The sequence below is a fragment of the Arvicanthis niloticus genome, chromosome 11 (assembly GCF_011762505.2).
Source record: "Arvicanthis niloticus isolate mArvNil1 chromosome 11, mArvNil1.pat.X, whole genome shotgun sequence".
NCBI lineage: Eukaryota > Metazoa > Chordata > Mammalia > Rodentia > Muridae > Arvicanthis > Arvicanthis niloticus.
Window position 1 is genome coordinate 12249129 of NC_047668.1, and position 18521 is coordinate 12267649.

The 18521-nt window shown below is 46.8% G+C and overlaps 1 protein-coding gene and 1 long non-coding RNA gene across 2 annotated transcripts in view; one reads left to right on the forward strand and one right to left on the reverse strand.

Annotated features, from left to right (window-relative positions):
* The window catches only part of Pax9 (paired box 9), a 21479-nt gene extending 16552 nt beyond the window's left edge, over positions 1-4927 (reverse strand). The window contains exons 1-2 of the mRNA XM_034514302.2: positions 4626-4927; positions 553-947 (exon numbers count right to left, since the gene is read on the reverse strand). Of these exons, the coding sequence (XP_034370193.1) occupies positions 553-556 (4 nt within the window). The 5' untranslated portion in view covers positions 557-947; positions 4626-4927. The remainder of the gene's footprint in view (positions 1-552; positions 948-4625) is intronic.
* Positions 3047-13333, forward strand: LOC143443842 (uncharacterized). The gene is made up of 3 exons (XR_013113141.1): positions 3047-3900; positions 6585-8073; positions 8598-13333. It is a non-coding gene; the product is annotated as an uncharacterized LOC143443842 (long non-coding RNA).
* The last annotated feature ends 5188 nt before the right edge of the window (positions 13334-18521 follow it).

Here is an 18521-nt window from a genome sequence, read left to right on the forward strand (position 1 = left end):
AACAAGCTGCGGCCAGACCTCGCTCTGGCTTTCCGATTCCCAACAAAAAACAAGAAGAGAGACCCAGGGCAACTCGAGACACTCAAAACTCTCCGAAGCAGGCGGGGAAATCGGTCCTGAGGCTCCAGCGCGCCCCTCTTTGCCTGTTCGGCACTAAAACACTCGGCCACTGCTCCCCTCCACCGCCTTACCCCTCCCTTCAGCGGGGTTAGACGCAGTCCATGGAAAGCTGGGGTGTGTGTGTGGGGGGGGTGTTTTTGTTCTGTTTTGCTTGCATGTGTAAACACGTGTGCAACAAAACTTGGATTGACACTGGGGCTGCAAGATTCGCCAATGCCACGGCCCTCTTAAAATCGGAAAATGACATCAATTGCCACCCGGTAGCTCCCACAGCACCTTTTTCGCCGCTGACCCTTGGCGTGTGCTTACAGCTCATAGGAACGCCATCTGAGTCAATAGAGCGCGGTCGCGAGCCTCAGCTCCCTCCCTCTAGCCCTCGCCTGCTCGCTCCCTCCCTCCTCGCTTCTGACAACGTCCCCCGCAGCCACTCACCCATTGCTCCGAGCAGTACACCAACCCGGCCCCAGTTCCGCGCTCCCAGAAAGAAACTTTTTCCTCGCTCTCAATGGGCCGGCCTGTCGCTGCTCCAAGCCGCGGGTGCCTTGGCTTCTCCCCGGGAGGAGGCGACAAGAGTGCCAAAGGAAAGAGTAAAAGGAAGTCTGTGCCCGGCTGAAAGAGGCTTGAGTTCTGCATTTCAATCTAAGCAGCAACGTGGGCTGGGCTGAGCAGGGCCGGGCAGCTCAGTCTATCAGTCACTTGTGACACACCCCCAAAAGAGGTGGGCCCGCGGGCAATCTGCGTTGTAATTGGTGCAGGTCGGTGACTGACAGCTCAGTCCGGGAAACTCCTTCCGCCGTCTGTTTCTGGCTGGCTCCGCACCTGGGTGACTAAATACAATGAATAAGAGTGTTTGACGTCCTCCCAGGGGCGCCGCAAACAGAGTGCAAAATCAAGCTGATAAAAATGCTGAATAAGCGAACGGAAGCTTTGGTCTCGGTTTGAACGAATTTAAGTGAGTAGAGACCTAGGACACCTCTTGAAGAAGAGATGGACTTGTCAAAATTGAAATTGGAGGTTAGGGCGCTAAGGGAGCAAGCGGGCACTGCCGTTAAGGGAGCTCCTGGGTGTGAGGATGACCGAGAACTACCTGTCATGCTGACCTTTGGGGACTGTCAGAATCTTGCCCACAAATTCTCCCTCCTTCCAGTTCACTCAGGATGGGGAGAGCTCAGAAGATAGGTCGGGTGGAGGAGACGATTGAGGTGTAAGGACAGGAGACGCCTTCCCGTACCCCCGCCCGAAATGGTTAGTCCCGCAATGAGAAACTAAACCTCAGCCAAGCAGGATCCTAGCAGAGGCCAGGTGCTGTGAGGAAAAAAAAAAAAAATTAAGAGCCAGACTAAAGAGGAGCACAGGACCTCCACCGGGAAGGAAGGCTGATACCCGGAGCGCTGGTGGCCGAGGCCACGTCCATCCCACCCCACCCCCGTGCGCTTCACTCACCCAGAACGCAAGGTCGTGGTTTCCGTGTGTTAGAATTTGCCAGGGTTCTCAACACCAGTGAACCACCTTGAAAGGTTTGGTTTTAAATATGAAAGACAGCCCCATGGAGGTACACGCCGAGACTGCCTCTGAGCATCTGTGTGTAATTCCCGGCGACTTCAATTTAGCTACCCGAGATGGTGTGGCTCTGCCTACCTGAGGATTTTCACTTTCATTCACCCGAAATCCGAAAAGAATAGAACGATTTGGGATAGAGAAATGTATTTATTTATGGAGACAAGGTTATGACGAATGTGAACAAAATAAGGAAGAGAAACACTGTAAATGAATTTGGGTATTTGTATTACACCGGAAAGTAGATGATATTACTGCGTCTCCATCACAACTGGTCTCTCTTTTACACGCAGGATGTAGGATGTTGCGTGCACTCTCCTGAGGCTTTAGGTCTGCACACAAAGAAATCAGACGGACCCCTATCTTCACCAGTAAATGCCAAGAGCCCAGGACATCTAGTAATCAGTCATGAACCTGAACTGATCTCCGGGTGTCTGCTTCTGTGCTGGGTATACACTCTGAATTCAAATTACTGAGCTGTGAAGGATTGAAAGATCACTTCAAATGCCTTTTATTGGAGTCGGGTATTTAACAATAAGGTTTCACAAATAGACATACTTGACTATAGCCCCCCTTTATTTGTTGATTTCAGATGTCCAAAGTCATTTCAAGGCTCGACTTTGTGGTTATATCCTTGTCTCCACTCAATACTTGTATTGCATAGCCCCATACTTTATAACAAGGTAAACCAAGATTTCAAAAGCGCCCCCCTCCCGCCCTAGTGCTATAGTATAAATTACTTGCGATTCAGAGACTGAGTGGAGATCAGAACTTTGCCTGAGACTTGTGCACAGGAAAGATTGTGTCCTGCCCCTTGATGAGGAACCTTCATCCTCACAGAAACCCACGCAAGCAGTGTTCTCGGAGTGTGCCCTTTGCTCTACTTGGGTGCACCCACCAAGTATTACACAGCCTTCTTAACTGGCATACAGAGACAGCGCTCCCAGCCTGTGTGGACCGGCAAGATGTGGTCTCCTAATGACCTGAGTGATCAAGAGAACTGTATGTCTAGCATTTTAGCGTGGGAGTTTAGTACTCCACATCCACTGCCACCCCCTTTAGCTGTCACACATCTCTCTGCTGCTCTTGCACAGGTCTACAGACATCAATGGTTTTCTATCTGTTGGGCCTGACTGTTGGTGATCTCCCTGGGCATACGCAGGCAGCATTTTCCTGAGTATAGATAGATTCTCTCCTCAGTGTCCCTCAGGCCCACTGACCAGAATATTCTTGGGGCACAGAATGAATCAACCTTGGACGTTTTGGGCCACTCAGCACCCATGACAACCCAGTGCTTAGGGACCTTAGGAACCAAAGATGCTGGAATAGAGGAGAACAATGCCATCTCCAATAAAAGGCCGGTGCTGAAACTTCCCTTCTCAAGCAAGGGCACACACAGTGTCCTATGGGCAAAGTGGACGGTGATCCCTGGAGTCCTAGCAAAAAACACGAGGGAGGAGCTGTGTGAGGTGAAAGAGGAAAGAATGAAGAAATGGGTAGAAGAGGGTAGGAGAGAAGAGAGCCCTCCAGTGAGCCCTAGTGGACATAGGGATGCAGGACTTCAAGACAGAGCAAGGGTCACTGAAGTACAGGGTCCCTGGTCAGTGAGATCTAGATCCAGAAGGTCGTAGAGGAATCAGGAGAATTTCTACTAAACGAAGAAACTTAAGACCAAAACCAAAACATAACCAGAAAGGCCTGCAGCTGGCTCAGGCCAGAAGGAAAGGAAAAGCCTTCCCCTAGGCGCTAAGGCCTCCTCTGGGGCGACCCCTTCTCTGGGTAAATATTTACTCAGTAAGAGACTGGAAGCTGGAGGACCAGAGGGTGTGAAGGAGGAGGTCACGCTAGGATTCTACACACTTGGCACCGGGCAGCCCACTGTGGAAGCCAAGCCAGAGATGCAAGGGCAGCTAGGCCCGCACACCGCGGCGGAGCTTTATCCCCGGAGCTTCAACTCCTCAGTGGAACTCAACCCTGCCTCCAACGACCCAGGCTAGATGCTTGTAAAGTCTTCATAAATCTGTCAGTGGTCCCAATGCCACGGCCCGGCCACTTGCGGTGCATCGAGCCCCTTTGGGCACCAGCGAGGTCTGAGGAGAGATATGCAGGAAGTGGAATCTGGCTCTTCCCACGGCCCCTCACAAAGCATCCGGGCAGCAGCGGCCATCGGAAGGCAGCACTCTAGGCTGTGCGTGAGCACTCGGGAGCCCTCATTTGATCTCGGTGAGTACTTAAGAACAGTGTCTGTGTCCGTGTAGGTCGACGACGACCCGACCGACAACCGCGGGAGAGATGGTAGGGCGAGGGAGAGGTGCGAGAATGGAAGGGTCTCTTTTACTACCCGAGGTTGCAGTGAACACAGGAGTTAAAGCAGAGTATTTAGGCGCTCGACTCTGAAATTTGTCCTCTGCTAGGAGCATGCTGGGTCAAGCAAGGCCTAGGTCACTATGCCCTGCCGAAGCTCCTTGGGAAGCAGTGTCCAGGACAGCTCCTGGACATGAATTTTTTTCAGAGTATTGTGAGTTCTTGCAGCCATCTGGGGGAAGTTTTCAGGCAAAGGCTGAGTTCCTTTTCAGCACTCCGGTATTAGGTGTGTGTGGCATTGCACTTGACCAAAAAAAAAAAAAAAAAAAAAAAAAAAAGACAACTAGGCTCCTTAGGATCTGGCCTCCCAAGTAGGGCCCAGCCTTGCAGGGTCTGTGCTCAACACACCCACCAAGCTCCCCAGTAAGTGTTAGGGCAACCGGCGTCCCCCCCCCACCCCCAATCCCCGCACTCACGGCCAGGCCAGGTTCACCCAAGAAGGTTAGCCCAGCAAATCAATGCCCCAAGCCGCGGGTGGCAGCAGCTAGAAGAAACCACTACTGGGGGGCTAAGGACAGAGCCAGCCTGCAGGGGTCCTCTGCCGGGGAAGGGCAGGGTAGCGCAAGAGGGGCGCGCACACTGACCTGTTGGCCTTGGCTCGCCTGCGACGGCGCTGCGGACGCACCGGTGCAGCCAGAAGCTTCAGGGGACCCCCAAGTAGAGCCCAAGGACTCTCGAAGCATTGCTTTCTGGCTGTTCAGCCTTCCACCAGATGGAGGAACCTCGCATACCGAGAGGCTTTCCTCCTCTGCGGCAGGTGAGGCTGCGGGAGGGTGGGCAAGGTGCTGGGAAGACGTTCCTGGCGCGCACGGGCTAGACGGTCGCGAGGAGCCAGTGCCAGAGTCCGGCGAGCGCTTAGCGCCCGCTCTCTCCTTCCCAGGCCAGGGGAGGGAGGGGCCTGTTGCGGCCTGAAACCCACTTTTCATTCTCCGCCTGCCTGTTTCCGATCAGCCCGGGTTGGTTTTTCTGTTTGCTCACTCCTTCTATTACAATAAAAACAATCGACATTTCTTTTCAGTTTCCCCATATTAGCGTCACTCAGTAATTGTTCTCCACCTTCACCCCCCCCCCCCCGAGTTGAAGGCGAGCGGGGTTTCTGGGATTCTCATACTGGAAGGTTTCCGAGTCTATAAGCAAATCTTCCCTAAAGACTTTAAAGTAAAAATAAATAACGGCTCGGAAAATTGCCGTGACCCTAACATCACTTTCTGAACGCAAATTACACCCCCCTCCCCAATTTTTAAGTTCTCTACAGTGGAAATGCTTTCAGAAGGATGGTTTGGGGCCTCCTGTGGTACGATTGCGTTTGTTTATTAGAGCATCAAAAGAAAGAACGTATTTTTGTTCGTGGAGTAAAACTTGTGGCTGCGGGACAACAAGTGCACACATGAATCAGGTCTCTACTAAGGGATAGCGACTGGGAGGAGTCTTGGGGGTGTGGGAAGGCCCCGCTGACCGTGTAACTGTTCAGAGGGGACCTCGGCTTTTGCCAGGGTTGCAATTTTAGTAGTGATTGTATGATGGTGAGGACTCTGGCCTCGGTCACTCAATGACCTTGAGCTTCCACTCGACTTTGAGAGTTGCAGCTGGGGGGTGGGGAGGGGGGTGGTCAAAACTGCGGGGGGCCGTTTAGTACAGTGGTTTGTGAGCTTCCCCTCTGGAGTTTGTTGTGCTAACGCAATGAGGCAGCCTCCTGGAAAGACCCGATTAGCCTAAAGCTGTCTGGAAAAGATAAAGGAGAACCAGGCCTCTAGTTCTGGTTTCAGGACAGCACTTGTGAAGGCCGGGAGTTGAGTGTGGGTTACTGTGGTCAGGTTATGCTCTATGCGGGGTTATCCGGTGGTTAGGGTTGCTCTCAGGCATCCAAAGAGCGCTTCTTTATATTAGGGTCGGGTGGCAGCCCTGGACTACCCAAGCTTTGGATGGGCACAAACTAGGGTCAAATGGCTTTCGATGGGATTTATGGCATTTGAAGGTCAGCTCGCGAAAAGCATCAGATCAGGTCAGTCACTAGTATATTCGTTGATGCAACGACCTGGGAGTAAATAACTGCGAGTCCCCAGTTGGTGACAGGATGTTGTCCTTACACCTAGGCACTGGACAGTGAAGTTGGACCTCTCCTTCCAGCTCTCTCTGTGCTCTCTCACCTAGCAGAGCTCAGTCCAGCGGTATTGTCTCCGTTATTCCCCCACCCCCCCGCGCCCCCGAAATAAAAGTAGCAGGCCGAGGTGGAGAGGCAGAAAGGGAGTTGTGGAAATTTTCTTCCGATTTTTTTTTTCCTTTAATGTCTTTCAGACCTCAGACAGGGTTCTCTTCACCCAGGCACCTCATCGCAGCGCCACCTACAGGCGCGGGATTGCATCCAGCGCGGTCAAGTCTGGGAAGGGCGTTTGAAGATCGAAGGCTTCACAATTCAAACTTAACGTTGTGCTGAATTTTAAGTCGCGCACCGTGCCTCGTCACAAGCCATAGCGTTTAACCCAAGCACCGATCTTTTCACGTTACCGGAAACACTTATCTCTCTCCTGCACCTTATCTTGCAGGATCTTTCTTCGCCCTCGGAGGTCACTCGGGGTCATGGATTTGCTGTTGCCCTTGCTCTACGGGCCCGGAAAACTAAAAACTGAAAAGAAGCTCCGCTAAAGGAAGGGAAGAGGACGGTGGACCGGTTCTTTGCTAGCTCATCCTACTATTTGGTAGGAGGCCACAGCGGCTGTGGACTTTATAACGGATAAAACACGCATGTAAGATCAAACGTGAACACCTAAAACATTTAAATGAGGTCGCATTACGTATTAAGCAAGAGTAAGTCAGAAGCCCCGCTAGGCTCCTACTATCCTTGCTTTTTTTCCTGGTTTCCCCACTCTACGGGAATTACTAGAGGCCCCAGAAAAGAAGAAAAGACTCCATAGTGCAGGTGTCTACAATGGAAATGAACACTCCCTACTCCCTCCACATCTTAGGAAAGACAACCTCTCTTAAGCCAAACCCCAGAGCCTGTCAAAGCTTCCTGGGACTCCTCACTATGGACAGAATGCCAGCTGAATAGGTCAAGGTTGACCAGAAGAGAGCCAGAAAGGGAGCTTGGGTTCCAGCTGTTTGTTCTGACCCTTCCTAGGACGATGTAAGCCAGGGCAAGAAAGCAGAGTGCAGCCAGAAGGGGATACCACACATCTTCCAACGGTGCCCAGCCTCATAGCAAAAAGAGGACCAAGGCGGGACTAGAAGGAATTTTGTTCTGCAGTTCAATTTGTTTTGTGACTGACATTACGTGTCCACGGGATGTGCCTCTTAGCGTGTTAACCCAAGCACAGAAAATATTCACTTTTGCTTTTCTGGGGCATTTGCACTGGTATCTCCGTGTGTTTCTTTTAAAGAGCACTATAGTGGGAACAAAATCAGGAGGTGCCTAGAAACAATAAAATTAGAACTGGTCATTAACACAGCTAGTGGGCCCGAGTGACCCGAAAGTGCACGTGGTAGAGTTAGCTGTTTTTTCTGCAGAGTTCCTGCTACCACCGCCTTCCTTTCCTGAAGATGCATCGAAAATCCATTTCAAGTTTTTCCCTCCTTACATTACCATGAAGACAGCGCAGAAATGAACTATTTCATGTTTAAAACATAATGATAAAATTACTTTAGTGAGCTCTGGGAGAAGTGTCAATCAAGGGAAGAGAAAGCCTTGATTTGATTCCTCCAGGCAGATTTCTTTCCTGGATTGGGAGACGACTTGCTTTAGCTGTGGGCCACGGAGAATTCGATTTGTTGTCTCCCCTAAATTGGAGATGAGCGAAGTCACTTCCCAGTTGACTGAGCTGAGGACATTTCAAATAGGTATTTCCAACTGAAATTCCCGTCCAGACTAGGATGTCTCAGCCCGCATCTTGGCGAGGGTCACCTGAGCCCTGCAGGCCGGAAGCAGCTTTTCAATTGCAGATGACCCACCTGCAACGTCTCCAGCGGGGCGCCAACAAGCCACAAATCGTCCTTGCTGCCTGGCCTTGCCTCTCACTGGAGATTGGACAGGCGCAGGTAGGACCTTCTATTCCAGATTGTCTGCTCCAGGAAACTCCCTTCGATGAGACTAGAGAAAACCTTCCTTACTTCTGCCAAAGCCTGTCTAAAAATTCCAGCCAAGCAGTCCCTTGCAGGAGACTCTGGTGGTGGAGATAGGCTGCAGTTCAAGAGAATGAGAGATAGTAAACCCACCCCTCTACTAACGAAAGGAGTCTCTGGGAAAACCGCTGAGGGACACACACCCCAAGCAGTTTTCGATTAAAAAAAAAAAAAAAAAAAAAAAAACGAAGCTTAAGGAAAACACACAAACACCCCCACACACACACACACAAACACACACATCTAAATCTTTTTTTTAATAAACTAAGATTATACAATACAGTATAATATAATTGCAGAGTAAACGAATTTCAACACCAGGTACATTTGCTTTTAAGGTTCCAGGTTGGGGTAGATTACCAATAGTGCATGATTTACCTTTCAACAACAAAATGTTGTAAGTTAGTATATATAGCTCATATCTTTTTATTCTCTTGCAGTGCTGAAGATTGAACCCAAGGCCTCATACATGCTGGGCAAGAACCCTTCTATTAAGAGCCTGGTTTGCCTAAATTCTATTTTAGCTGAAAATCAAACAATAATGTTGACTTTTGCTCTTTGCACAGACACAAAAATTATTTTTTTAAAGAACATCATTTATGTAATGAAACAATGCACATATCTAATAAGACCTGGGCAGTTTTAAACAGATACAGATGCTCAAGAGCACAGTTAAGTCAGGTAGCATTTGACAAAACAAATTTTATTAAAATCAAAAAAAAAAAAAAAAAAAAAAAAAAAAAAAAAAAAAACAAATCAGTGAAGCAAACCAAAAACTCCTAAGTGAAAAGGATGGTTCCAGAACACAAAAAGTAAGGGAGAGATTTCTTGAGGGGAAGTTTAAGAAAATACCAGGAGGGCGTTAAACGACAGGAACAATTCTCATAGTTCTTTACTTTTTGTATGAATTCTTACTAAAGTCTGTCTTACAGAAGGTTTTAGGTACTGAAGTGCTGTTGTTAGGATTCTGTTGCTACTCTCTATTCAACCTAGAAATATAGTGGTTGGGGGGGGGTTGTGGTGGCTGGGGATTAGCACCCAAAATACTGAGCCATTGTCCTGCATAAACTACAGCTGTACCAGTATTGCCAACTTGGACAGGCTCCCTGGGTAGATCTAGAGGACTGGGAAAAGAAGACAAGTTCTGTTTCCTGCAGTGTCAAGACAACAGCCCAAGGCAATGGATAAAGGGTGAGCCACTATTTAGTGGGCTAGAAAGCCAAGGTCGGAGCTACAGAGGACTTTTTAAAGGCCCCCCTAGCACCTCTTGCAGGACTAGAGGTGTGAATCTGATGTTCTGGCGAGATGACAACACAAATTCCCTTAGCAGTTTTTATTGCTAGGGTGATTCTAATCCAGTTCCCTTGGGATTGCCTTCTGCTTCAACACATGGTTCTGTTCTTAGAGACACCCTTTCACTAAAGGGAGAAATAATGATCCTGTTACTCATAATGCCAGTTGAGGGGAAAAAAAAGTAAACCCCTGAAAGTCAAGGAATAGAAAATTCTGGTGGTTGGGTTAAATCACCCTACCTTCCTGACTGTGTAAAGAATGGGACATTTACAAGTCTTCCCAGCCAGGCCACTCGAGCAACCAGGGCAGCCACCACTGCCACTGTGGTTTAAAAGAAAAAGCATCCCAGCCTACCAGCCTGGGCAGATTCCTTTTGCAGTGTAAATGTTATCAAGCCAGCAGATTTCAGGGTTGCTAGACAGAAGTATCACATTATATGTATTGGGAGAGAGGCTCAAAACAAAAGATAGGAAATTAGCTTATAATTCACATTTTAACAGTCCATTAAAAAAAAAGAAAGAAACTGCAGTTACTTACACACTTCTTAGATCTCTCAGAAACAGAATTTTATTGCTCAAGATCAGTTCTAGACATTTCTTCAACCCTGACACAGAAAATAAAGTTCCCAAGTGGGGGCTGATGTAAGTAAGTGCGGTTTCCTTGGTTTTTCATTTTCTCATTTTTTTGCATTCAAAGTGTTCCCCCAAGAGAAGGATCTATAGTAGAAAGACATGCTATCTATTAAAGTTCTGGAAATTCCAATATAGCCAAATTATTTAAAGATTATGACCTCCAGAATCAATCTCCCCTGGTCTCTTCTTTTAACTCGAGGGTAGCTAAGATGCTATCATTTGGAATTCAACTTATTTTTATACTATTTTAGCTATGAGAGAAAATTATCTGGAGACTTGGCATTTCTTCCACAACAGAAAAGAAGAAAGGACAGAAAACACAGGGTTAACCTTGTAGTTTCCTGTAAGATGAGCCATGGCTTCTGGCCATAACGTACATATGATCAGTGTGTTTCATCATGGAACTGCTAAAGCACATGAATGTTTGGGGATAAAGGTATTAGGTGCATAGAAGACACCATTATTTCTATTAAAGCAAATTAGTCTCATTTAGAAAATGTACCCCTACAGTAAAAAAAAAAAAAAAGTATGCTGAATTCTATAGAAGGAATAAATAGTGCACACACACAGAGGACACTACATAAAAGCTGCATTTCCTCCCATCTTCTGGGAAAGTTTCTTGTGTCAATAAAACAATGAGGACAAAGTTATACAGTCTTACAAGTCACCAGGTATAATTTGAAGTTTAGCAACTCTACCACCCGGCTGTCAAAAAATTACAAATGCATTTGTAAGGCATACTGAAAACATATTTCTCATCATCTACTGAAACCTTAGTTAACTGATCATCCAGGAAAGCACGTGAAAATACTTGAGAAAACAGTATCTCAGAGCAGAACACAAACAGCTGAAGTGTGTGCCTTGCTGTACTTTACACTCTCTTTAAAATTGAAAGATGTTCTAGAAATTCCTTTTGGGACTATCCATGTCTTCCCTGGAATAGGCTGGAAGGAACAATCAGAAAAGGAAGTCCAGGTGAAGAGTCACACCTTGATAATCAATGCTTGCATAAAATTGCCTAGAGGTTACTAGCAGGCCATTAATGTGGCCACAGTGAAACATCAGTGTGAGGAGTCTGGATGGCCTTTCTTGAATAAGGAATATTTATTTATTCTGAAATAGATACTGAGGGTGAAAGATCTACTTTCTGTAACAATTTTTATTTTAAAAAAGAGAGAGACCTTTTCTCCCTTTCATCGGTCCCCTCCAAGAATCTAGAAAAATCAAAATGAACACTTGGGTTAATAACAGAAAGATATTTAAACACCAATGTTAATTACTTTTTTTGCTATCACTTCGAATGTATTATTGCCAATAGGTTTATACACTCGTGTGGGTCTCAATATGTAATTGTAGTCATCTCAGTTATGAAGGCAATTTGTCAGCTTCTTCCTAAGGATAGCCCATGTGAGAGCTTTTCCAAAATGCCCCGAGCTCAAAGGACTGAATTTAAAATTCCTATCCCTGCTCTTTTTTTTTCAGTGCAAGAATTCAAACCTAGCATGCTATACATAATAGTCAAAAGCTCTACCAGTGAGCTACATCTCCAGTCTGATGTATGTGTTTCTAAGCCTAACAAAGATATATTCAGTCCAGAGGCTATTTGGTTTCCTCCCACTGCTGGAAGCTGATACTAACCTGAAGAAACATAAAACCTCTTTCTTGACACAAGGCAACACTTGGACCTATGCACATGGAATATAAAATGGCAACCCGAAAGCACCTACCGACTGTGTGAGTGTGTGTGTGTGTGTGTGTGTGAGAGAGAGAGAGAGAGAGAGAGAGAGAGAGAGAGAGAGAGAGTATGTGTGAGTCTGTGTGTGTCTGTGTGTGAGTGCAAGTGTGTGTGTGTGTGTGTGTGAGTCTGTGTGTGTATGTGTGTCTGTGAGTGTGTCTGTGTATGTGTCTGTGTATGTGTGAGTCTCTGTGTGTGTATGTGTGAGTCTGTGTGTGTCTGTGTGTGTTTGAGTGTGTGTGTGACTGTGTGTGAGTGTATGTGTGTGAGTCTGTGTATGTGAGTATGTGTGTGTGTGAGACCCCAGGAAAATTTACTCTTTCCAAGGCTTCCTCCTATATCTCTCTCTTCTTTTAGTTCCCTTTCTGTGAGATGCTACCTTCCTCTGCCAAGCACATGCTCACCATTCTGAAGAAGTAGAATTTTGCATGAGAGTTTGATATTTTTTTAAGTTGTTCTTTTCTGGTTTAAAGTCCATGAAATCCCCAGAATATTTTAAGGCACACCAGGAAACTAAGCATAACATTATGAAGATGAGTTCCAGTGAGTTCATAAAGTAGTTCCCGTTTTTCATTTAGCTCTCTAAGCCACCATACATGCATATATGCTTGGATCTATCTTGAAGCTTATATTTTAAACAACCCATGAAGAATGTATCCAGACCTCTACATGTTGGAGAGAAATTAGCACACTGCTAACACAAGGTCATCTTTACCATCTGCCATTGCTCAGAGATCCCTTTGCACTAAGGTAGACTGGCCCAACTTACACAAAGCATTAACAGGGCATGAGCTCCAGCTGAACCAAAGTGGAGCAGGGCAGGCTTCTCCAAGTTACCAGTGTTCCCTGGCTGGCTTTCTGATCTGTGACTTAAGTCCACACTGCAGTTAGCTGAACCACAATAACTTTTTTTTTTTTGACAAAGCCTGGTTTAGTTTCTTTCCTGCAGGCTTCTTAGTATATCACTCAGGGCAGTTGCCTTCCTCCAAACTCATCACTGAGGGTAGAGGAATTGCCAATTCTCCATTTATCTCTCAATTCCACTATGCCCCAATTGGACTGTTAAACAACTCACTCTTCAGGTCACATGACAAACAACACGTGGCCATTTGCTCCTTAGACTTACAACACAAATGGCCTTAACGGACTCTTAATTCACTGATCTTCCACAGAGAAACAACACCCCTCCAAATCTGAGGTTGGGTCATGTTCTACAAATGAATGGTTGGAGCCAAACCATAGGCGCTGCCAGCATCCTCATTGTCATATTTACAGGTAAGAACAGAGTGTAAATCTCATTGTTTATTTGTAGACAGGAAGGTCAAGGTGTCAGATTGCAGATCTTGGGTCCTCAATCAAAGGTGGCTGTGTTTAGCCCCCTCCAGTTCCTTTCTCTACTTTAGGAAGGAACAAAATAAAATGTTTTGTGGAAGTTTATATTGAAATGAGGTCAGGTAAACTAATGACTGCTTGGTATTTTATGGCAAGTTTTATAACCTTGGAGTTGCTATAACTTTCAAACGATCATCAATAAAGTTTTATTGCGAAAGGGTCGCCATGTGTCTGAATGCTTTTGCACGTAGTAAAGGCAGACTGCCCCGTTGGCTTAGCTCACCAGCCCCTTTTCACCCCAGCCATAAAGACCTTTTTTTTTTTTTTTTTAAATTGAAGGTTGAAAAGTCTTCATGTGTCCCATCTTTATCAGGTCAAGTTAGCAATGCAGGGACTTTGTGGAAATTATTTACTCAGGGTTAAATTGCTGCATACAAGCAACTTTTCAAAATTATTTGAAAAATTTTGATTTGCAAATTTCAATTTTAAATGAGCTCTTCTTGTTTGAAAATGGGTCTCATCTGAAAATAGGTCAGGGGGTGCTAGAGCTCCTGGGTCCCCACCCCACCTCTCCACCTCCATTACTGCCTCTCTAGTGCCTGGATTACAGGCTATCAAGCCTGTTCTTAAAATAGGGTCATTGTAATAATATAAATGACAGTCTTGAGGGAAAGTTGATAGTTTGTTACAGAAGCATGTGTTTGAATGGTATGACATATACATAAGGACTTCCATTAAATAATTGTGTGCTTAAGTATGATAATGGTCTCAAAGACGAACTACAGTGTTTGAGTCTCTTAACGACATCAGAGAATCTTAAATATTTTGGAGGCCTTACATTGCTTTCTTACTTGAATTTAGTTGAAGAAGATGGAGGAAGGGGAGGGGGAAAGTTGTGGGGATGGGTGGGGGTGTTGGTTGGTTAGGAGCTGTTGAATGTTGACTTGGGTTCAAAGACCATAGGAACTCCACAGAGCAAACCCTCAGACTCAGGCTCCAATCAGAACCCTGTTGATGTTTCGTTATCTGTAGTCAAATCGCTGTGGACGAGAAGAATCTGAGACTAATGGATGGAGCGAATGATCTGATAGCAACTTCACTCATCTAATCTCCGGCTACTCTCTGTCAATGAAGTGTTGCAACCCGTGTGTGTGTGTGTGTGTGTGTGTGTGTGTGTGTGTGTGTGTGTGTGTATAAAAGGAGGGGAGATGGAGCTGGAGATAGGCAGGAATACACTTGTGCCATCTTAGGGTTTGAATATGAGAACCTCCTTGCAGCAGGCCAGCCTCCCCAGTGTAAGAAGTACCTCTGCTTCAGATTTTTTTAATTTCCCTTTCAAACAGTATCCTAAGCCACCCCCACTTTGCAGTAGCTCTTCAGAAGAGCTTGGTGAATATCGCCCCCTCCCGGACTGCTGGAAGCTCCTTTGTACTCTGAATCTGCTCCTTCCAAAGTCACTGCACTCTGAATCAGCGCTCTTTACGCGTCCCATTCTGTGAGTCTGGGTCCTCTGACGTGCGACCCTGGCCCCGGACCCATCTGCAACGTCTGGAGGACCAGAACCACTCGCTACCCGTTGCTCCTGGCCCAGTGCTGAGCAGGCTGGACCCACACAGACCTCCAAGGCTGTAACCCCCATTCTGACAGTCCTTAAGTTTGGTGGCTGCTGCAAGCAGGCTGTTGCAGCGGGTTCGCAGTCACCCCTCAGGTCACCAGCCCAGTCTCTACCTCACACTGGGGTCGCGGTACCATGAGCTGCTGCAGCCCAACTGCCAACGCCCGCCGCTGAAGCATCTGGACCAGGACGAGCAGATGTAGGCTGGAGGACCACTCTAGTGATGGGCACTCGCTAGATTCTTGAGATTGCTTCAGCCATAGGACAAACTCTACAGAGCAAACAAAACTGCCTGCCGAGATCCTGGCCGGGTCCTCGCAGGCTTTGAGCTGCGGGACGGTTGACAGAGGGAGTAGGCTGTAGCGCCATCTCCCGAGAAAACCTGCCCCATCGCAGCTTCCAGGTAGCCTTATCGTCGCTGCGAAGAATTGCCTAGTGTAAACTGACTAAATCAAACAGAAGGTTGAGGATGAGAGGAAGCTCCCATACCCATAATGAGTTGCCAAGACCCACAAAACCCCCAGGTTCTAATGCACACTGGGAAGAAGGGCAGAAGAAGAAAAAAAACTTTCTGGAAATGTAGGGTCCTCTTCTCTCCCTCAAGGATTCACAAAAGGATGGCCCACACTCCCCTCCTAAGGCAGGTTCCAGGAGTTAGGACAAGCGACTGCAATCTCTTCATTTCCTCCTCAGAGAGGAACCTGGCTCTCTACCGCTTGGGAGAAATGTTTCTCTGTGCGAAAACGGTTTAATATTTCTTGAAACAATGTCCAAAACAATAAATTGAGTGTGTGAGGCGAGAAAGTCAGACACGAACAAAATCTGTAGCCTCCTCAGAAGTATAGAAAGAACCGTTTTCAAAGTTATGTACCTGCTACTAATTACACAGCCCATCTCTGCTCACAGATACCCTATGCCCAGAGTTGTTTTCTCTGGCTTCCACGTTGCCTCGTTTTGAAGTTGAGCTTCTGTTAAGGATTACTGTTCTTCTGGAAGAGTAGGAGTTGATTTCTTCCTAAGTACCATTATTAAAATCAGCGGCAGGGGTGGGGGTGGGGGTGGGGGTGGGGGTGGGGGTGGGGGCTGGAGAGATGGCTCAGCGTTAAGAGGCTGGCTGCTCTTCCTAAAGGTCTTGAGTTCAATTCCCAGCAGCCACATGGTGGCTCACAACCATCTCTTAATAGGATCTGATGCCCTCTTTGGCATGAAGATGTACATGCAGATAGAACACTCATACATTAAATAAATAAATCTTTTTCCACATTAATTTATTTATTAACTTTCAACCTCCCCTCATTTCCCAACCCTCCCCTCTCCCCTTCTCCTCTAAGAAGGGGGAGGGTCTCCTGGGTACAAACTCACCCTGAGACATCAAGTTTCTGCAGGACTAGGCACATCCTCTCCCAGTGAAGCCAGACAAGGCAGCCCAGGTAGGAGAACAGGATTCATAGGCAGGCAACAGAGTCAGGGACAATTGGGAACCAAGCTTCACATTGCTATGTGTGTGAGGAGGCCTAGGTACAGCCCACACATGCTCTTTGGTTGGTGGTTCAGTCTCTGGGAGCCCCTAAGGATCCTTGTTAGTTGTCTCTGTTGGTCTTCTTCCTTTTGGTGGACCGTGGGGAGGATGTTCCTGTGGTGCACAGGAGGATGTACCTTGGTGGACAGTGGGGAGGACATCCCTGTTGTAGACAGTGGGGAGGACATCCCTGTGGTGGACAATGAGGACTTCTCTGTGGTGGACAGTGGGGAGGATATTGTCCTGTCTCCTCCAGGTACCTCAATCCTTCTTCTAACTCTTCCACAAGGCTTTCTGAGATCTATCTAATATTTCCCTACAAGTCTGCATCTGCTTCTGTCAGCTCCTTGGTGGAGCCCTTCAGAGGACAGTTATGCTAAGTTCCTGTCTGCAAGCATAAAAAAAGTATCATTAATAGTGTCAGGGTTTGGTGCTTGCCCATGGGATGGGTCTCAAGTTGTACCAGTCATTGGTTGGCCATTTCCTGAGTTTCTGCTCCATCTTTATCCCTCCACCACTTGTACACAGGACACATTTTGGGTTGAAGGTTTTGTGGATGGGTTGGTGTTCTCATCCCTCCACTGGGGGTACTGCCTGGCTAACTCACTCATATATTAAATGAATAAATAAATAAATAAATAAATAAATCTATCTTTGAACAAATCAGCAGAAGTGGCTGGGAAGATTGAATCTCCAGGTGAGATGCAAGATCTAGCCCCTCTGTGGGTTATAATCATTCTTTCATCCTATCTTGGCCCGAGAAGACCTTGCTAGCCCCTAGAGTTTGAATCTTAAATGACTCACAAAGGACCTTATGTTGGAAGCTTGGTCTCCAGCTTCGCAGTAGTGAGAAACTGTAGGAAATCTGAGAGGTGGGACTTTTGGAAGTTTTAGGTCTTAGAAGAGAAGACCTTGAAGGGAATTTTGAGACCTTGATCTCTTCCTCCCTCACCATCTTCTACGTTTACTTTTGACTTTCCAGCCATCAGGTGACCAACCACACTTCACTATGACATCCTCACCATGATCTGCTGCCAACTGACCATGGAGAACTGGGAGTAAAAATAAACCTTTATAAGCTGTCTCTCTCTGAGTATTTGTTAAAGTGAGAGGCTCTGGTTGTCTGTTTAAAGCTCTGGACAAAATGTCCAAATACCCATGCTCATTAGTCCAGAAAGATGCACTCACATTCATAGTGCTTCTATTAGGACCCTAAAGTGTGTTAGGCACTGTGCTGGGTGCTGGAGAACACAGTGACAAAGAAGAAAAGCCATGGCTTCATAGACAAGTTGGACCACTTGGTTAACACAATATTGCTTTCATGAGGCAGGTAAGATGGCTCTGGATGGAAGAGCAGAGGGCATTAAACCTGATAACTCGAGTTCAATACCTAGGACCCACATAGTTGAAGGAGAGAACCAAACTCCACAAATTTTCGTCTGACCTCTACACTTGCCCTGAGTTAGGTTTCAAACCTGGGAGAAATGATCTGACATTTAGCATATCAGACCGGACTTTGCTACAAGGTTCTCTGTGCATCCCTTAGTCCTTTCCTTTAAGGACCTTTCCGGCTGGTATACCCCACCCTACCCTGAACTCTCCAGCCCAGGGGGGCTGTGCTGCACATCTTTATATAATCCAACCATTTTAGAACCTTTGGGCTTCTTGTCTATGGCATCTGGTTCACTTTCCTTTCCTCCCCTGTCCCCTTCCCCCTCTTCTCACATGGCTCAGGGTCACGTCTACTCTGGACTCTGCCAGATGTCCCTGCCTCTGGCTATGCTCCAACACTTATCTATAGTAAACCTTCTTCTCCACCACACTTAGGTCCAGTCATGTTCCTTTCTTTTTTTATTTCTTTTCTTCATTTATGGGGTAGTGGTGAAGAACACTTGTTCTTACAGAGGACCCAGGTTGGATTCTCAGCACCTATATGGTGGCTCACAATCAACCATAACTCCACTTCTAGGGGATCCAGTGCCCTTGTCTGGCCTCCAGGGCATTGCGTATATGGTCTGCAGCCATACAAGCACGTGCACGCACTCACCCACTCGCCCACACCCACACACAAACGAAGTGAACGCAACAGTGATAGGCAGAGTACACTGTCTGTGCTCATGACCGGCTAATTCTGACTCTGTGTTAACATCTCTACTTCTCATCCTTCTTGAAGAACAATGTCCTCATTTATGTGGTAAAAATCTTGATGGCCAAAGACAAGTCATGAGGGAAAGCCCT